Here is a 19,540-nt window from a genome sequence, read left to right as displayed (position 1 = left end):
TAAGAATCTAGTTTTGTTTGTCCTTTATGTAATTATAAATTAACTTTAATTACCGCATTTGTAATACTAAAAAGTTCTGTCTGTTTTAGAAAAGTAAAATTCAGTGATTTGTATTTGCTCATCGTAAGAATTTACAAATTTACTGCGCTTACGTGAAATGAATCTTCATGATACACAAAAAAACCCCTTTAAATATAGCTTCGAAAATACTTTCTGTTGGATGTAAAATTGGGTGTAAAAAAAACAAAACACAAAGCACCATGTTATTGTCGTTTCCTTCTTCTGAACACATTCTAAAATATTTGTTTTATTTCTTCTCCTTTGTGACTGGGGAGAATGGGGAGCAACAGAGTATAGAACATATTGTTATTGTAGTATTGCCTCTCTCTACATAGATGCTGCATGGTGAGCAGTACTTGGAACTGTATAAACCATTACCAACCTCAGGTCAGTCCTTCTGTGTTGCTCATTTGCTTGTCATTATGACAACTTCTATTGTAATTATGTTAAAAGTAGAAAGAGGGAAGCTTTGTTTCAATTTTTTTATTATTATTATTTTTATTTTTGCATATTCTTATTACAGGGAGTATGGGAGAAGACAGACAAACTGTTGCATTGTTGAAGGAAATAATAAATTGCATGTTTTGGGGCTCTGGTGTTGTGTTTCTATACATAGAAACAGATATTCAACAGAAAACTCATGCCTAATGTTTGAAATAGTAAAAGCAGGTTTTTCCTTCTTTGTTTATTTTAATATAGAAATATATTAAAATAAATGAGCTAATTATTAAGAAAAAACTATACATACACATCTATTAATCATATGGAATAGTTGAGTCATAGAAATTTGAATGGAATCATATAATTTGACATTAACTAGCATAACTTTTAATACTTTCTGTGAGGTAGTATTGTTCTATTTTGGGATGTTTACCCAAAAGTTCTTTGATGCTGTTTGAGTTCTTATGCCTTGAGGAGAACTGGAATTAAACAGCATACATATAAAGGAATAATGGTCATCTTTATGAAGAGGCTAAAAAATATTAACTTTTTATCTTATAAAAATTAAGATATTCGTTATTCTTTTAAGTAAGTTCTTTTCACTATGTTTTCCTATTATTAAATTTCCTATTATTATTACTATATTTTCCCTTATTAAAACATTTGAGAGATACGTGTTAGACTTGTTCAGGATATATGTGCATGTGTCTAGGTTTCTTCACTAATTGCTTTTGAAAATAGATTTTTTCAGAATGTAGAAGGAAAGAAATCTTAAAAGCAATGGATAACTGGCGTATCTTGTAGGAACAAAATGAGATGTGTGAAATCATATTCCTTTTGAAGAAGTCTGATAATTTATAGACATAAATTCCATTGCATAGACTGATTATGTAAATATATGTGGTTACATCTCTTTAGAGCAGCAGTCTCTTTAAAAACAAGCTTCGTACACATATAGTCCCAAGCCTTAACTGAGCTTCTCTTCTGTCTAACTGCAGTTGTTTCATCCCTCTTGAAATGTGTGGACTAACTATATGGGGTATGGTTTCTCTTTGGAGTTAGTGTAACGTTTAAGCTTGAAACGTTTTTGTTTAGCTCTAAACTCATAAGCAGCAGGAATATTCAGGATAAAAACAAGCGGAAATAATCCACCAAGATTTGAAAATATTCCTTTTTTTTAATCATGGTGATTGTGATTATTATGGCTACTGTGATGATTATTATTGTAATTAAAATTGGATGAAGATTGATCTGTAAACATTCTTGAAGCAGAAGCTTATGATTCTAAAATGTGTACATGTTCTTACTGTTTTACAGGTGAATTAACCTCAGTTTCAACTATTGCTGATCTAATTGACAAAGGTTCTGGAGCAGTCTTGCTTATTGATGGTGAGAAACTTCATGATTTTCTGAGAAGATGCATAAAAACTTGACAGGCTCAGTATTTAACTAACTGTAGCAGTAACTGCCAGCCTTTCCATAATGAAATTTTATTTCAACCTTCTTACATGTTAATGAGAGCTGAGAAATGAGCTAATTATTGATAGCTGTGTAGAAAGATAATGCCATTGTTAGGCAGTTAAGGTATTGAAATTAAGAATGTTTTTTTTGGAAAAAGATTTCAGAGAATGTTTGCTTTCTGTCTAAGGGGAATAATGCACTGTGCAAACTAAACAAAGTTCTTTATTAATAATAGTTACTCTTATCTGAATGCTGCCATTTTAGATCCTGCTGCCCATCAGCAACAGAGCATGTGTCCATGAAAACCCTGTTTCTTCCTCTTGTATCCAAGTTAAGGGATCAGAACATTTCTGGAAGTCGCTAAGTGGTCATTTTCTGAATTTTGAAATCCTTATGTGTGGTATACCACAGTCCTATGGGGAATTAGACTGCAGGAATAGATCAGTGAATCTCTAATCACTGATTTTAATTTGTTTTCTTACAATCTACTGATAAAATTTTATTAAGGTGTTTCTGTCCTCCTTGCTCTGTTTTGCTTCTTTATTAGCCTAACGTGGAATCATAAAATGGATTAGGGTGGAAGGGACCTTAAAGCCTGTCCAGTTCCAACCCCCCACTGTGGGCAGGGTTGCCTCTCACCAGATCAAAGTGCCCTGGTTTTAAGATCTTTTTCTGAACAGAATGGTGGTGGCATTTAAACTCCTTCCAGAAATGAAAGTGGGCATTGCAGTCAATACAGTAAATTTCAGTCTGAGGTGTGAGGGAGTGGAGTATGCATGAACTAGAAATAGGAACCTAAATCTTAATAATTCAGTGTGAGACATTTATCTTCAGGAATGAGTGACCTTAAAGTAAAATTTGCTCTGGAGCTCTTTTAATGCGCCATTCAATGTAGACTGGTATTTTTTTGTGTGAGTTGCTAGCATACTTAACACACTATGGACTCTTAGTAGCTATTAATAACTCATATTTTATAGCTCAAGTCTGTCCTATTAAATAAATTGCTAATGCTGTGTGAAATGCTGAAATAAATACTAATTGCAGCACTGCATTTCTAACAGCTTAAATGTCATCAGCATTTTGATAGCTCATTTTAAAATTTTAGTGCTTCCATATAGATAGAATTCAGGATAATATTCAAAACAGCTGATCAGTTTTCAGTAACCAAGAAGTGATTTACAATAATGCAATATGAAGTGTAACCACTGCCTTTTCCTTAACTTGTTAAAGTGAGCTTTGGCATATTTAAATCTAAACTATTCTGTTGTACCAACGCATGCTAGGTATATGAAAAACAATGTACAATATACAGCCATTCTCTTTTCTTGTCTTTCAGTGAATACCTATTGTGGAAAGGATCTAGTGTGCTATAACCAGTTCTCTTTATTTTTTGTTGGAGCTGGAGGATTTGGTGGAAAACGAACATCAGGAAAGGCCAAGGTAAGTTAAAGCACATTCACATTAAAAAAATAATAGCTCTATCACTCTCAAAAAAATTCTTGCTATTACAACTACAAAAGATAGGCTAGCATTTGAGTAGTATAGAAATGAGGTAAAATAAGGGTGGTAAGAACCTGTGAAAAAGATACTGTTCAGTAACTGGGCAACCAGTGCATACATTCTTACAATTAGAGATCAGAGTGAATCTGAGCATGTTACTGCTGAGATATTCTACAGTAAAATTTTTGAAATAACATGTATTCAATTAGGATACTTTGTACTTGTAGAAAATTCTCTGGAAAATGTTTAGAATCGAAACTGAGTTGCATAGAATTGAAATTAATATGAAGTGCATAATGTGGACAAGAAGCTCCTCAAGTGGATTTATATTAGGTCTTTTAGAAGAGGATCTTTTTGAGGTGACAGTCCAGCTGGCTGTAATCCGAAGTAGTTAAATTTGATCCAACTAATTCCACAGAAGTAGTGAAAGTTTTCATACGTTGTAGTTTGGGCAAAGCTAAAATCTTAAACTCTTGATGCTGTACGTCAATGGAAGATGCTATCAGTTCAACTTGCAGGTGTCAGACTGACTTAATTTTGATGTGACCGAATGTAAGCCCTGACAAAAAAAGAAACTTATATGAAATTTGAAGTTTTGATTTTTCGGTCTCTCTGAAAGTAAAGCCTCATTTTTATTTCAGTGGAAACTGCAAGAGGTACAAAGAGCAAAATAACACTGTTTGAAAGAGCAAAATCTCAGCCACAAAACACTGTTTCTTAAACAGTCAACACCATTAATTGTGCCTTTTCTCCAGCAATGAGCCTATGTGCCACACTTATGAAGATCTGCACCAGCAGAAGAGGCCTGCTGTTGCCACTGCTGAAGTGTACCACCTATGATGCCACTATGCTGACAGCTGCTGTTCAGAGTGCATAAACATTTAGAAAGTCTCAATGAATGTCAGTGGGTATCATTTTTTCAATGGAGGAATTCAGTGACACATCTTTGCCTCATAGGTGCTTCAGTATCAAATGCCATCCTATCAAACTGCCCCTCTGCTGCTGTCTGGCACACAGCAGCAACATGGAAAAAAATATTGGTTCAACCTCTCCTGCAGTACTACGAGTATTCACCTCTGATGTCACAGGCCAACATAAAAAAATAGGAGGCATTACTTTCAGAACAGCCCTCATATTTAATTGCTGTCAACCACACTCAGTAAATAGACTGAGAAGAAATGTATGTCACTTCATAAAAGCTGGTCTTGAAAGTGTTTCTAATCCATTTATTTATGATCTGAACAATTTTTAAAAGCCGCTGAGATCTGAACAAAAGTAGTGAAGTGTCTTTTATTTGTAAAAGTAGATTTGAGGAGCTTTACCTCTCATACATAACTTCAAGATTGTAATTTTTGGCTGTTCTTGTTCTAACATGAGCAGCAAGGTCAGTGACAAGAATGAAGCAGAGATTTTAGAGACTGCCTGAAGGCCTGCTACTGAGTGGTTGGGATTGTGCCATCGAGATGCATAAAGGTTTTTTTTTTTTGTGTGTGTGTGTGTGTGTGTGATTTTAAACCTGCTCCAGCTTTCATTTCTGCCTCAAGTTTATAACTCCAATTTAGAACCCATAATCCCGTGTTCCATCAGTTTATCACTGCAATGTATTCTTCTCCTCCACTTCGGAGCTTATTATTTCTGTTTGGGAAGGGTGAGGTGTTTGAGGGGGCTGTTTTCATTTAAAGATAACTGATATCTAATTAGAATATTCTGTGTATGTATACAGAGAGTGCTAATGTTTCATTCACAATTTTTTTTTCATAGGTTTGTGCTAGTAGTTGATCAAATTTTAATGCTTCAATACATTGCTGTGTTGAAAATCTTATCTTGCTAAAATGCTGAAGAGTGTTGGGTTTGAATTTGCAATTTCTGGAAGAAAACTCTAGGTGTAGCTCTTCATAAATCTATATGAAGGAGGTTTGGAAAACGTAAGAGGAGAGAAGAGTTTTTATTTATCACTTCTGCTGGAGTGATGCTCCTGCATTCTGGGGGAGAGTTAGCAAGTGATGAACAGTGTCACATGAACACACAGTGTGCATGACCAAATGAATGCAGTAACTAGTCCGGTTTCCGACCTTTTCTTTAATACTGAGTTTGAAGAGTAGTGCCAGCATGACAGAATGCTGTTACTATTAACTAGAGCCTTAAGGCACTACAGTAATAAGTCAGTTCAGCATGGGCTATTGTACGCTCAGCATTTTCACTAATTCGGAATACCTAGTTTTCATACATTTGTAATACAGTCGTGAACATTATTTAGGATTTTTGGACTTTTTATTTTATGTTAATCTTTTTAACTTAAACCTATTTCATTAATAGAGGATTTTTTTTAACTTTACAAATCAAATGAAACGGGAGAAGCTTCTGTGTAGTGTAATAAATTTATAGTATATTCTTCTAGGTGATGCATAATGTTCTTTGATGGAACCCTTAGTGCTCATGTAATAAGCTTTGTAATAGTGCATATAAAAATAATAATCCAAAAGAGGCGTTGCCTCTATAGTAATCTATAGGGGTGTCAGTGAGTCTCACTGTAGAGCCTTAGCAGTGTTTGTGTAAACTGTGCACTAAAGACAAATGCTTCTCATGAAGGACGAGAATGCAATTTAAATAATTTTACGTTTCAAAATACAGAGTGCTCATTTCAGGAAACAGTTTTTCTTGTAATAGAAGAAATTAATAAATACTGTCTAATTAAGGCAACACATGATCAGCACTCTTAACAATCTTTCTGCATGCAAGAGGCCATTTTCACGTGACAGCTTTCCCTGTTTTGTGTTCACAACCTTCAGAGAGGCAGCGAAGGGAGGTCAGAGAACAACCTTTCATGTTCCTCTGTGCCAAAAGTAAATCCTAGGCAATGTGTTATGCAATATATGTTTTTGTCACCTGATGCGTTTATAGTTCTTGCAAGCCAAGGAGAACTAATTTCCAAGTTGGAGTATAATGTGAGCAACACTGTTAGCTGTATTTCTCCTGTTTAGCTGTGCCCAGCTGGTAACAGGCTTCCATTTCATTTGTTGGCTAATTTCAGCCTCTTTGTGGCTCAGTGGCACAAGTTGAGTTTCTTTTAACCAACCTAAAATAAGCTGGCAAGCTGCTCATGTTCTGAAATCATGTTGGGTAATGTTTAAGCTGAATAATCTGTGTAGCCATTGTGGTTCTTTGTGCAGGAGTGATGTGATATCTACATTTCTTCTGCATAAGAAGTGCCTTTGCTGTTATTTGATGTGTAACCACTCAGTACTCAGTTTCCTTTTTTTTTCCTTTGTGAAAAAGGTTATAAAATGAAGACTAAGGAGAATTTATATAGATAAGAGTCAAGTTAGTTTTGCTTTAGAGCTTAAGCCAGTTGTTGTTTTTTTTACTTGTTTTGCATTTTGTTTTGTTTTTAAGTCCCTATAAAAAGAAGTGAGAATTTTCCACTCTTATTTACTTCAAAACTTTTCAAATACTTATGCAATTTTTTTTGTTTTTTATCATTACATATGTTATTCTCTCACAGTATGCTGGTGGTAAAGTACATATATATACAGTCAAAACTGAGCAAAAAAGAGAAGCTGCAGGTTGCAAAAGAACAGCCTGCTTAGAATATTGTGTGGCTTCATATGCAGCATGTATTTCTAAAAACAGAAGGAAAAAGGTATTGAAAGACCAGAACTGATGTAATTTTTCTTTGGTATCCTATTGAGCTTTGGATATAGTTTTAAAATCTTCCCTTTTATATCTGCATTCCAAAAATATTCATGTTGCATGAGACAACTAATTTTTGGGGTCATTCTTGTTTGTTCTTTTTTAATTGTTCAGAAGAAATGTAATCAAGTTGAGTAGCTTGGTGCTGCATAGGCAGATCTGGTGCCTCGTTCACTGTTTTTGCAAAGATAAGTTTCAGAACATTCTAATGTTAATATTTTTCTCCTACTTGTCTTTGAAGAAAGGTTGGGAGGAACCCTAACAGCTTTGTAAATGCTATTTTTGTCTGTACATTTTTGACTGTAGTTCTGATATAAGATTTTTTGTGCTGAAATACTGATATAACTACTTTTGCTTTAGGTAACAGTGAATCCACCCAAGAGGCCTCCAGATGCTGTACTTTCTGACATCACAACATCTGATCAGGTAGAGTTGTACATGCTAAGGATGTAAAAATGTTTTTTGGAGAAAACATGGAGAAACTAGTCTTACACAATACTAATAGTTCCAGTATTATTCCTCATCTATTTATATATCTTTGTACTCCAGGTAAAATTTTTGCCATGTTAAGTTACCATAGTATATTCAGTGTTCTAAAACATTCTTTACACAAGATGGTAACACTTTTCTTATGTTTTTTATTACAAAATTCTATGCAGAGTAGATGAACATACTGAATGTATGTATTCTGTTGTAGGAAAATAAAGAAGGTTCAGAATTTACATTAAATGCCACATGCTTCTTTTGTAGTTGTAGTGAGGTAAACCTGAAATACTGAGAAATGCCCATTTAGTTATGTTTCCTCCTATCCACTGTCACAATGAATTACAGGCATCTACTTTCCGAAGGGAAAAACCCGAGTAAAGAAAATACATCCTTCCCTGAATGTGCAGAAATGCAAGAGGAAGACATGTAAGAAGGGAAAGGTACTAGCATTAAGACACTGAGTATTAGTTTTAAGAGTAATGCAGTCCTGACAGGAGGCTATACCTTTTGGAGATGCTCAGTTACATTATTGGACATCATCTGAGCTGTGGTAACCATGATGCCTGGTTGGCTCTGTATTTGTAAACTGTAATTCAGTTGAAGTCTCATCCAGCTGATTTACATGCTTGAAGTCCAAGTTAGCCCTAGTCACTTGAACAGGAAGGACAATAGGTCAGCATTTCTGTTTCTGTCACTAATTTACTTGCTGCATCCTGAGTTCATGATGTCAGTCTAAAGGACACCCAGGTGGATAAATCGTTCTGTCTAGTAATTGGAAAATAAGACACAGCAATTTTAATTACCCAGTTAATTTCAATGTTGAAAATCTAGTTCAGATTCTTCTTTATGTTATAGTTTCAGAACTCATTCCAGATTTGTCAGCTTTCAGAAGATGTATGCGACCCCTTGTTCATAGGTTAGTTTCTGAGCCTAAATATCAAGCTAGAGTCTGTCTAGCGTTGTTGCTGTGTGGTAGTGATCCGTTGATGCAGAAATTTGGAAACTTTGCTACAACAAATTAGGTTTTGGCAATAAAAGATGTGTTGCAGAATAGCCATCACACTGTGTTTGTTTCATGATCTTCTCTGGCAGATAAGTATACAGTGATAATTGATCTTCCATTAGATCTTGCAGGAGCCAAAGGAAGTGGAGTTTCAGCATCAGAAGGTTTATCTGTCAAATTATTCAGTAACATCTGTGCTCAAGTAATGATACATGTCTATAGGATTGAGAATATGCAGATCTTAGGAACTATATTGAGGAAAAATACAGACTTCTAGGTGTTGGACCACTTGGGGAAATGATATCAAAATTTTACATTTCTGTGTCTGTGGAATGACATGTAACTGCCTAAAATCGTTTTTGTAAATATAAGCTGGCATGCAAATTGCATTAATGTTTCTGGAATGTATTTCTTCCTTGTGTTTAAATGCCTAAGGTTTCGGCAGAAGTGACCATTGCCATTAACTCATTGAAACTCATTGTGTTTGAGTTTGAGGAGACAGACTGAGACAGTTTGTTAACATGAACTGTATTAGTTTCCAAAGATTGTTGTGATGTTCAACAGGCTGTTTTTGTGTTACCACTGTTTTCTTAAGAAAAATACAGTTTTTTCCCCTTTCACTTCTTGCAGTCTCATCAGGTAGTAAACTTTCTGATAACTATCACTGTGCAACTTTTGAAAGTATTTAGTGACTCCTTTCTTTCACTGGTTGTTGTAGAAGCTACATTTAATTTTAAATGAACTGCTTTCTGTTATCTGTGTGTTGACATTTCTCTTGCTGCACTTTGCAGCTTTATGTGCACTCTGTAGAAATAAGACAACTTTTGAAAACTCTGGGTGAAGTTAGAGTGTAAGAGGAAGAATACTTTTCAATGTGTTTCCAGACAGAACAGTGTATTTCAGGGAAGAAGGCAGTGGGAACATAGGCACGACAGCTGTTTTCAGCCCTTCACTGTATGTGCTGCACAGTGGAGGCTGCAGCCACCTACAGTTCCTTGAAATATGATTGTTTCTTATGTCAGTGTTTGCTGATAGAGCAAACTCATCCTTTTGGTTCGTGGTATCAAAGACTAATTATTAATATAGTAATATACTGTTATAAGTCTTTATCCTGTTCCAGAGAAGTTGTTTAAACATCAGCCGGTGCTTTTGAATGAGTGACCTGAAGTGCCATACTGTGAGCTGCTGGAAGATGAAAAGTAGTTAAGAGTCTGAGCTTCTAAAGCAGTTTAAGGACTAAAAATTGCATCCTCCAGAAGTACATAAAGTATTTTCTTTGTGATATTCATGAGATATTCTGTAAAGAACTAGTGACATTTTCCCCATATTGAAGAGATATGTTTATGAGGTGGAATTTTCTAGTGTGTTCTCTGAAACCAGAGCCATGCTTTACTGGGCATACTTCCATAAATCTTTTGAGTAAAAATAGAGATTTTGACAGAAGATCAGAAAGACTAGAGGGTGCTTAACTATTAGCCATTTAATAAGAAATGATTCATACAGTTTCAGCCCATTAGGGGAGTGTATAACATAGTGACAGATTTTCAGTATCACCAAACTACTCCTTTCTTGCCAGCTTTCTTTTCTTTCTTGACAGGGCTGTAAACTAGTCAGTGAAACAAATTCTGGTAAATGATTCCTCCTGTAATTTAGATGTGCTTAAATATTACACACTTGTATCTCTGGAGAGTTTTCATGACCTTCCCAAATGTGTAGATTATTTTGGAATTGACTTTTTGATGGCAAACACAAAATAAGCTGTAGTCTGTATTTAAAGTTGACAATGTCTGAGTGATGCAGGCAACTTCTGAGGAAAGAAAGAAGCATGGGGTCTTGAGTATGTTGGGGGGCTTTCAGTTTTTCTTTTGTTCATTTGCATACATTAGCATTCTAATACTGTGCAGTTTGATACGTTTCTTCTGTTATCTAACTGGAACTGTTATCTAACTTCAGATATCAAAATGAATATTCAGCATGTACAGTGTTGTCACTGTAAATACACAGTATTCTTTAAAATTAAGTTTTTCAAGAACCAGTTTTGTTTTTACTGTTCTGTGTTCCCACTTTGTCGACAGGAAAAATGAAAGTTGTAAGAAGTTTGCAGAACTTCCAGATTTTTGCATTAACAAAATCAGATCAGTTCAGTAAAATGTCTAGTATTTCAGAAATTGTTACTAGTTGGAAAAACATGTTTTCTTGTGACTGTATCCTGTATTTCATTGGAGTATTTTCCCATTAAAATTTTGAAACTTGAGTATTCATTGTTACTTAAATAGATGAGAAGCAGGCAAATCAAAGAGGTAGAAAAGACTGTTAGGATGGATTTCGTAAAACCAGTGTCTCAATCTCCAGTTGTTTTGGAGCCAATTGTGTAGAGGCAACTGTGCTTCTGGTATGCCTCTGCAAAATAGTGTCACGTGGCTTGTCACACAAACTGTACTCTTGGTGCTACTTTTCCATGCATTTAACTGTCTGAAGCACATGACACTTCTAGTATGGGGCTTAAAAAAGTTGGCCATCCTTTTGGGTGGATCTGTTTTCAAGAATTTTTGAAATTTGTTGTTAAAGCTGGTGAAACTGAGACTGATGGTGATAAACAGCTTTTTGATATCCTGTCATTTATGAGTTGATCTTCTGTGGAAAGTTATGGTGAGGTTATAAGTGTTGCAGAGAATTTCAAATTAAAAAAAAAAAAAAGTGAATAAAGCTTGCTTTGAGTGTAGTCCTAATATCTGGTGAATGCAGTGCTTTATAATACAGTTTTAAATAAAATGTTACATTGGAGAGCCCAAGTTGGTTTGTGCTGCTGACAATTCTGACCTTTTCTGCTGTCTGTAAGGTAAAGATGTTTATAAATGCATGAGGCATTTAATTCCACAGAGTGTGTTTAAAGAAATGACGTACAGTGCCTGGTGCTCTTCAAGACAGTGATAAAATAAACAGCATAGAAAAGCCAGCTTTAGGAAATGCAGTGATTTAGTATTTCTTCATTAGTTTTCCAAAAGATTCAGCAAATACACACTGAAACTAATTTGATAGGATTTAAAACACACAAACTGTATACAGCCACATGCAGATCAAACATTGAATAATAAGATATGAAGAAATTGCTCCTTTCTAGTCTTTTTTGTTTCCTAAAAGGCAGGTGCTTTTCTTGAAGAATTGGTACCTGTGATATTTCAGGTAGCATCATCATCTCTTGTGACTATGACTTCAGGAGTTTCCCTCTGTCCTAGTTTCAGCTGAGACAGAACTGATTTTCTTTATAATGTCTGATATGATGCTGTAGTTCAGCTTTAGGAGAAGAACAGTGTTGATAACGCACTGATGTTTTAGTTGCTGCTGAGCAGTGCTGCACAGAGGCAGAGATGTTTCAGCTTTTCTGCTTCCCAAGCTGTCCTACCAGTAGGGGGGGACACAAGATGCTGAGAGGGGACAGAGTCAGGACAGCTGACCTAAACTGTCAGGAGGGAGGTTCCATACTTTATGACATGAAAAATCTGCAAAACTGCAGAGTTGGCAAGAGAAGGAACCACTGCACAGGGACTGCCTGAGCATCAGTCAGCAGGTGGTAAACAATTGCATTATGCATCACTTGTTTGGCAAATATATATGTGTGTGTGTATGTATATAAGGAAAATAATATACATACAATTATAATTACTATTATTTCTCTCTTCCTTTTCTGTTTAGTAAATATTTTATCTCAATGTAAGAATTCTACTTCATTTTTCTTCTTAATTCTCTCCTTTTTTTCTCTCCTCTATCTGGCTAGGTGGGGGGAGCGAGTGAAAGGCTGTGTAGTGTTTATCTGCCTGCAGGGTTAAACCACAGCACTCTCTTTCATGAGTGACTCTCAGTCTTGCTGTCCTCTTTCATTTACTGCTGTCCTCTAGCTATTTGAGTTTTCACTGTCTAATGTTCTGTCAAAATCACGCTTCTTCATTCAAGTGGAAACAATTGTGAAGACAGTGTACAAAATAAGTTTATTGCAAAAATGTGGACTTTGAAATAAACCTTATTAAAACGATATCTTGGAAGGAAAGATATCTATAGGAAACATTTAAAAGTGTAGTGCATTATTAAATTGAAATCTGCAGTAAGATGTTATCCACCCATTGTCAGCAGGTTCAGTGCTGTAAGACATCACTTTACACTTAGTATGAAATGTGAAGACCCCTACAAGCTTCTGTCTAATTGGCATGTTGGTACTCAGCTGTGGAAAATAATCTTTCATACAACACTTTTCATTTCTGTTTTTGTTTTAAGACTAAATATTTGTGTGTGTTTTTAGAAAACATAGATGTAGGTAGAACGATTTTCATGTTGTGACAGTCTACATAAAAGGTTTTTTTTTTCAGCTTTTATCCGTTTCTCTGGAGAGATTTTATTCTTATTTTTCACAGCTTAGAAGAGTAAAAACAAAAACAAAAACAGAGGAATGGGAGTGTTTTGAATTAAGATTGTTTTTTTGAATGAGTAGAATATACTTCTGTAAGAGGGATGATGATGAAAGCATGTTCATGCGGATTGGGAAAATATGGTTACAGGACAAATGTTTCTTTATGTCCTGTTCTGTAAAGACTGTGGTAGAGCATTGCCTGAAAACATGTAAATTTAAATTAACTTCAGAACATAGTGCCAGAGAGCCTCCTGTGAGCCTCAGGTGATTTTTGCTATTTGTAGCATAAATAATTTGTTTCATAATGAAAAGAACAAAGTTCTTCAGTAGGTTCTCAGATACTGAGAGTGCGCCTGACAAAATGTGCTTAACAACTAAGGATGATGCATGCAGAACAAAGGAATGTGAAGCCATTGCAAAGACTTGATAATCTTTTTTAAATTTGTCTAGAGATTTCAGGATGCAGACATGGTATTCTTTGGACTCTTGACATTGTGTAGTTAGTAAATGCTTACATTTGAAGTTTATTACATATTACGGTGCCTGCTGTACCTGATTGATTTTTTTTTTGTTGCATTGTTTGTTTTGTTTGTATGTGCGTGTGCACGCTTATCGCTGTTGAGAGGATCAGAATATAAATTTCTACTTATGATGGTTTTGAAAAATGATTGGTGGCTTCAGTTATACTAGAATTTTATGCAGTAAGATTGTTAAATAAAAATAATAATAATAATAACAAAGATAGTAGGATAGCAGTGATTATGTTTAAACGAGGCAATAAATAGCTAATATCTTTGAAGCCTGTTCCACAGAAGTGTTGAGCTTATGTTGTCCAAACAACAAAGAAAATTTAATTGCAAACTTAAAAAAGCCTAGCAAACTACATTTGTTAATCTTAGTTACAGTCTTGTTAAAAAATAAATTGTATTTGAACCAGATTTCGACAAAACATGTTCAGACATTGGAAGCTGTTATGAACAACTAATATTATCTGTTGTGTTTTACACACAGGCCTACTTTGGTGAGAAAAATGGTTATCGGAAGGGACAAACAAACACTTTTACTTTGCTATGTGTTACTGTTTACTGATTGCTCCTTCTCAATATCTATATTTAGACATAAAAAGAGAGTTAAAAAGAAGTTATGGCAGGGATCTTAAACAGTTGAAATGTAGTTGCTTATTTATTACTATAGTGAGTTAATTTGATTCCTTGAAGCATCATCACTGACAGTCTACCTGGAAAAATTCATTGCTGTTAGTGTAAGACAGAGCTCATTGAAATGTAGATGAGATTTGTGGCTGGTTTTTTTTTTTTTTTCTTTATGAGATGGCTTGGGTGCTTGCAGTCGCTTCAATAAGTTATTCAGTGAAGTATACACACAAGCACATAAATGCACATGCACATACATGAAAGTACTGAAAGTGTAAGCTCTTGGGTCTTTAAGCTCTGTCTGACAAGTCAGAAGGGAAATTGTATGGAGAGTTGGCTTCATTTTTTGTTAGCTTTACCACTGACCTTTATTGCAGTCCACAGGCAAGACTGAAATGTTGGCACAGACAGATTGAATATCGCCTTTCCTTTTGTGGTCTGGCAGAACTCCTAAATTGTTAGGAAATGAGACTTGACAGATTGTGTTATTAATTGGAGAACAATCTAACCATATTATAACTGACTTCAGTCTAATGCCCCATATCAATTGGCTCTTGTCATCCTCCAAGGATGCATCAGCTTCCTTTCTTTTGTCCTATCACTCAAGATTTCAGGAAATGTTATTGTAGGAGTATAGGAAGTAGGGCTAAGAAGGCTTCAAAGCAATTCTTTTCTAATGTGGTATGTACTTCATATAATTTTATTTAATTAAGTAATACCAAAGAATTTGGTAAGTGAAAAAATGTTTGATGGCAGACCTAACCAGACTCCCCTGAAATTGAAATAGCCTGCCTGTGTTACTTGTTCCAAGCTATGTGTTTTCTGACTGTGACCCCTGCCACTTTAACTGTCAAAAATAGAAAAGCACGAGTATTTCCTATATTCATGTGTAAGGTTTTTAGTAAAATATTTTGATCACATTTAATTCTCTGAACTTAATTATTTCCTAAATGTTACATTCATATTGTCACTGGTGTAATGATATTTTTCACTAGTTATTTTGAAAGGCATTTGGTACAAGTACTGGATCCCAAGTACTGCTTATTGTCACCCTAAATAAATAAGTAAATGAGTTTAAGTAACAAGTTCAGTAAGAAACAGCTGCACAGCTAGATTTAACTTGAAATTTGGTCTCATACGTAAATATGATTTATTTACGTATATAATATTTAATATATTTATAAATAAGTTATTACATATAATATATAATAAAATGTTTATATAATTTAGATATAATATTACGTATATAATATTTTATTTAAAAAAATTTCCTCTACCTTAACTGTTAGTATTGATTAACACTGATTGCAACAGCTCCTTGGAGGGGGGAAGCCCTTTGATGGCTTTTTATTTAATTTAAAGTAGTCTAATATTTTTGTGCAATTAATATTTGGCAACTTTAATTTTCTGCTTCTAAGAAGTGGTGATTGTTACATTTTTGACTCTATTGAAAGAACTTCATTAATAAAGGATGATATTTTGCTTTGTTTAATTGTGTTGAGAGCAACTTCATTAAAGTTGTTGCCCACTAATTATTTTATGTGAAGCTAAGGTTCTGCTTCCCACAAAAACTTCTTTCATCATGATTTGTGTGTCATGAAGACCACAGATTGCTCTTAGCAAAGAAATTAGTGGTACCTCGGAGCTGCTATTCATTCTAGCTTTTGGCAGAGAAAACATTGTTGGAATGGACCTACAAGATCATCTAGTCCAACCATCCTCCTATCACTATCCCTACCCAACTACTAAATCAAATCCCTCAGCACTCCATCTAAACGCTTCTTGAACAGCGCTAGGGATGGTGCCTCCCCAGGCAGGCCATTCCAGTGCCTGACCACTCTTTCAGAGAAAAAATGCTTCCTCAGGTCTAATCTAAATCTTCCCCGGCGCAACTTGTGGCCATTCCCTCTCGTCCTGTCATTATTTATCAGGGAGAAGAGGCCTACCCCCTCCTCACCACAACCCCCCTTCAGGAAGTGGTAGAGTGCCATAAGGTCTCCTCTGAGCCTCCTCTTCTCCAGACTGAACAATCCCAGCTCCCTCAGCCGCTCCTCATAAGACTTGTGCTCCAGACCCCTCACCAGTTTTGTTGCCCTTCTCTGAACACGCTCCAGGGCCTCAATGTCCTCCTTGTAGTGAGGGGCCCAAAACTGAACACAGTACTCGAGGTGCGGCTGTACCAGAGCTGAGTACAGGGGGATGATCACCTCCCTGCTCCTGCTGGCTACACTATTTCTAGTACAGGCCAGGATGCTGTTGGCCTTCTTGGCCACCTGGGCACACTGCTGGCTCATGTTGAGCCGAGCATCAACCAACACCCCCAGGTCCTTTTCCTCTCTACATTCTTCAAGCCATTCTGCCCCAAGCCTATAGCACTGCATGGGGTTATTGTGGCCAAAGTGCAGGACCTCATTGGTCTTATTGAACCTCATAGTATAGTATATTGAACCTCTGTAGTGCCACTCTTAGTTCCCTTTTTTCCTTCAATTCCAGTGGGAGCTGAGATCAGACAGAATGACACCAACCTGTATGATGCAGTCAACATCCAGGAAGGAAAGGACACAATCCAGAGGGACCTTGATAGGCTTGAGAACTGGGGCTGTATGAACCGCCTGTGTTAGTGCAGGGCAGAGATTAGACACTGGGAAGAAATTCTTAACTCAGATTATCTTTCTAATTACTATAGATATATCCACAGATAATAATGATTAGCTTCTTTCTAGTTGTTTCTTTTCCACTATTTGCTGCATATACCTCATATGTGGCAGTGAAGATATTTACATTAATATTTATATTATTACATTAAGCTCCTCAGCCAGCAGTGTGTATTTCAGTGCACACTCCCTGGAAGCCCCCTCTGGCATGGCATTGGTGATGTCACAGCACTTGGCAGTAAATTTGACTTCCTCTTTTCAACTTTATTTGGCCTGTAGGTAGCTAGCTGTAGTGCCATGGCACTGAAAGGCACTGCTTTCAGATCCTGACTTTATTCTTGTTCGGCAAGGTATTTTAGCTATCTTGATTTCTTGCTGATCATACAAGATTCATTTCAGATTGTTACCTTCCTTTCGTGGAATCTACCCTCATTCGTATAATTGCATAGATTTTTGTATAGTCTTGGTGCAAAGTACTGGGAAAGAATGTTCATGATAATTATATGCTATTTTTTCAGTTAAACTATTGCTCAATTGGTATATGCCTTTTAACTAATGTTAGTTGCTGATTGTCTATACACAGTTGGAAACATTATGGTACAAGTACTTCGTGATTTAGTTCTTTGAATGAAATCTCATGACTGTGGAATAATATAGACCAGAAAGATAAGGTTGTCTTGCTATTATCTCCCCTTATGGACTTCTGGCCACTCCACACATATACCAAATAGAAGATTTGATGGTGTGAATGCTAAAGCCATACAAACATAGGAAACTTAAGTACAATACAACAACCATGTTGTTTATTGTTTCTCAGGTTTATCTACATATACAGTATATACATTTGTATGTCTTGTATTTTTCCTAGTGAAGGAAAGATTTAATGTGAAGCAGAGACCTTTTAGAAAACCTGACCTGTCAATCTGGGGGCTTTTGTTTATTTAATATTGGGATTGGCCCTCCTGGAAAGCGCTGAGAGGACACTATCACAATTAGTCTGTCACGTTACTCTTAAAAAGCAAATGTTTCTGGTCTCTATAAATGAATCATGTGTTGAAGAAGCATAGTCGCCTTTTTTGTTGTTGTTTATTTTGAAAGTTTTCATATGTAATTTTTTTTTTTAAGTAAAAGAATCTGTCATGCAAGAAGACTATTTAAAATTACACTTCAAGCAAATGAACCTACTGACAAATTCTAATAAATATGTTAGTTCCCTGCTGCCAAATTTTGTAAAGCTGGATTTGCCTGTCACCAGAATATGTTGTTTTTTAATCCCATTAAGCAGTTAATTATTTTACCATGTACCAAGACACATCACATTTTCTTAATTTGTTCTGAACTTTGGCAGTTCATCTGTAGAAAAAAAATTACGTTAATCTGTTTTATTCTAGAGTTTATTATCCAGTAGCTAGTAAAACAAATTTTAAGCAGTTTGTTGAGCTATAGTTTGAAGTGATTGTGCTGGTTTCTACAAGCCCAGCTAACCTCCCATTTTTCTTTGCTTCTGAAGGCTGCTTTATATCGGCTTAGTGGGGACTGGAATCCTTTACACGTTGATCCAAGTTTTGCTGCACTGGGAGGTGAGTTAAGGGATCCTGTTGTATTTATATGTGGATAAAGGATGATGCAAATGTACTTTTTTTTTTCTTTTCACTTGATCAAAAAGTCTCTAAGAGGCTGGGAAAAGCTATGCTTTTTCATAGGTATCCTTAAAATCAGCTTTAGATGTCTTCATAGTTTTGTGTTTGCCTCACAAGCATTCCTTCTTTAGCTGGGAATGCTTGGAATGATGCTGAAATCCTTATCTTCAGTGGAAGCTCATGTTTTGTCCTATTTTCCTGCTGGAGTTTGTATATGTCCACCTTCCCATCTGTTCAATCTCTGTTTTCATAAGCAGAAATAATTCTATTAACTATCAAAATGTTTGGAGGGAATTACATAAACTATATGATAGATCATTCTTTCCATCTAAATGATTTTGAGATTATGTTAGTGCTCAAATAGCCTTTTCTGCTTCTGTGTAGTCTTCTCAACTCCAGTAAAGGACAAGAGGACATGAAAGAGCAGAGAGGGGGTATTTGGCAGCACGTTTTTCTTGTAAGGTTGCCTACCTAGACCTCTTGGTAGCGCAGTAGACTGGCCACTTATATAATGCTGCATAAAAAGTCCTTACAGAAGGAGTAAAATTCTTCAACATACCAAGAGCACTAGTACTTACAGTGAAAAACAAAATTTACTCTGTAGGTGATTCTGTCTGAATACGAAAGTACCGTACTGGATTTTACAACTATGGCAGTTTCCTACTCAGATATCTATACTAAATATATTTTTAAAAGAAAAAGAAAATTTCTGAAGATATCTTTCAAAAGTATTTATTCTAGTTATACAGAAACGTTTTCCTAGTATGCATTTAAATTCGTTCTTATCTTTTAAATTGACCTCTTACCTGTGTACACAGGAAGGAAGCATAAAGCTTAATGTATTTAGGTGATTACAGTTACACCTTCTTGCAGGTGTGTAATATGTCAGAGAAGATACTGGAAGAAAACATATTGGTATCTCTGTGCTTTTATTCCCACAGCATGTGAATACATGAAGATATTGAAATTTGAAAATAACATTTTTTTGCTTTCATCTTAGTGTAGGTAAAAAGTCACTAGATTACCTTAGGGATTTTTCTTTGTGTATTTTT

The 19,540-nt window shown here is 35.6% G+C and overlaps 1 protein-coding gene across 1 annotated transcript in view; it reads left to right on the top strand.

The window, feature by feature from the left end:
- The window catches only part of HSD17B4 (hydroxysteroid 17-beta dehydrogenase 4), a 58,308-nt gene that overhangs the window by 23,279 nt on the left and 15,489 nt on the right, over positions 1-19,540 (top strand). The window contains exons 14-18 of the mRNA XM_065744292.1: positions 396-447; positions 1,819-1,890; positions 3,299-3,402; positions 7,513-7,578; positions 18,359-18,428. Of these exons, the coding sequence (XP_065600364.1) occupies positions 396-447; positions 1,819-1,890; positions 3,299-3,402; positions 7,513-7,578; positions 18,359-18,428 (364 nt within the window). The remainder of the gene's footprint in view (positions 1-395; positions 448-1,818; positions 1,891-3,298; positions 3,403-7,512; positions 7,579-18,358; positions 18,429-19,540) is intronic.

This window comes from Cyrtonyx montezumae, unplaced genomic scaffold (genome assembly GCF_038088225.1).
Source record: "Cyrtonyx montezumae isolate F1298 unplaced genomic scaffold, pur_monq_1.0 scaffold_30, whole genome shotgun sequence".
Taxonomy (NCBI): domain Eukaryota; kingdom Metazoa; phylum Chordata; class Aves; order Galliformes; family Odontophoridae; genus Cyrtonyx; species Cyrtonyx montezumae.
Note: the sequence above shows the minus strand (reverse complement) of the source record. Positions and strands in the feature narration are given on the sequence as shown.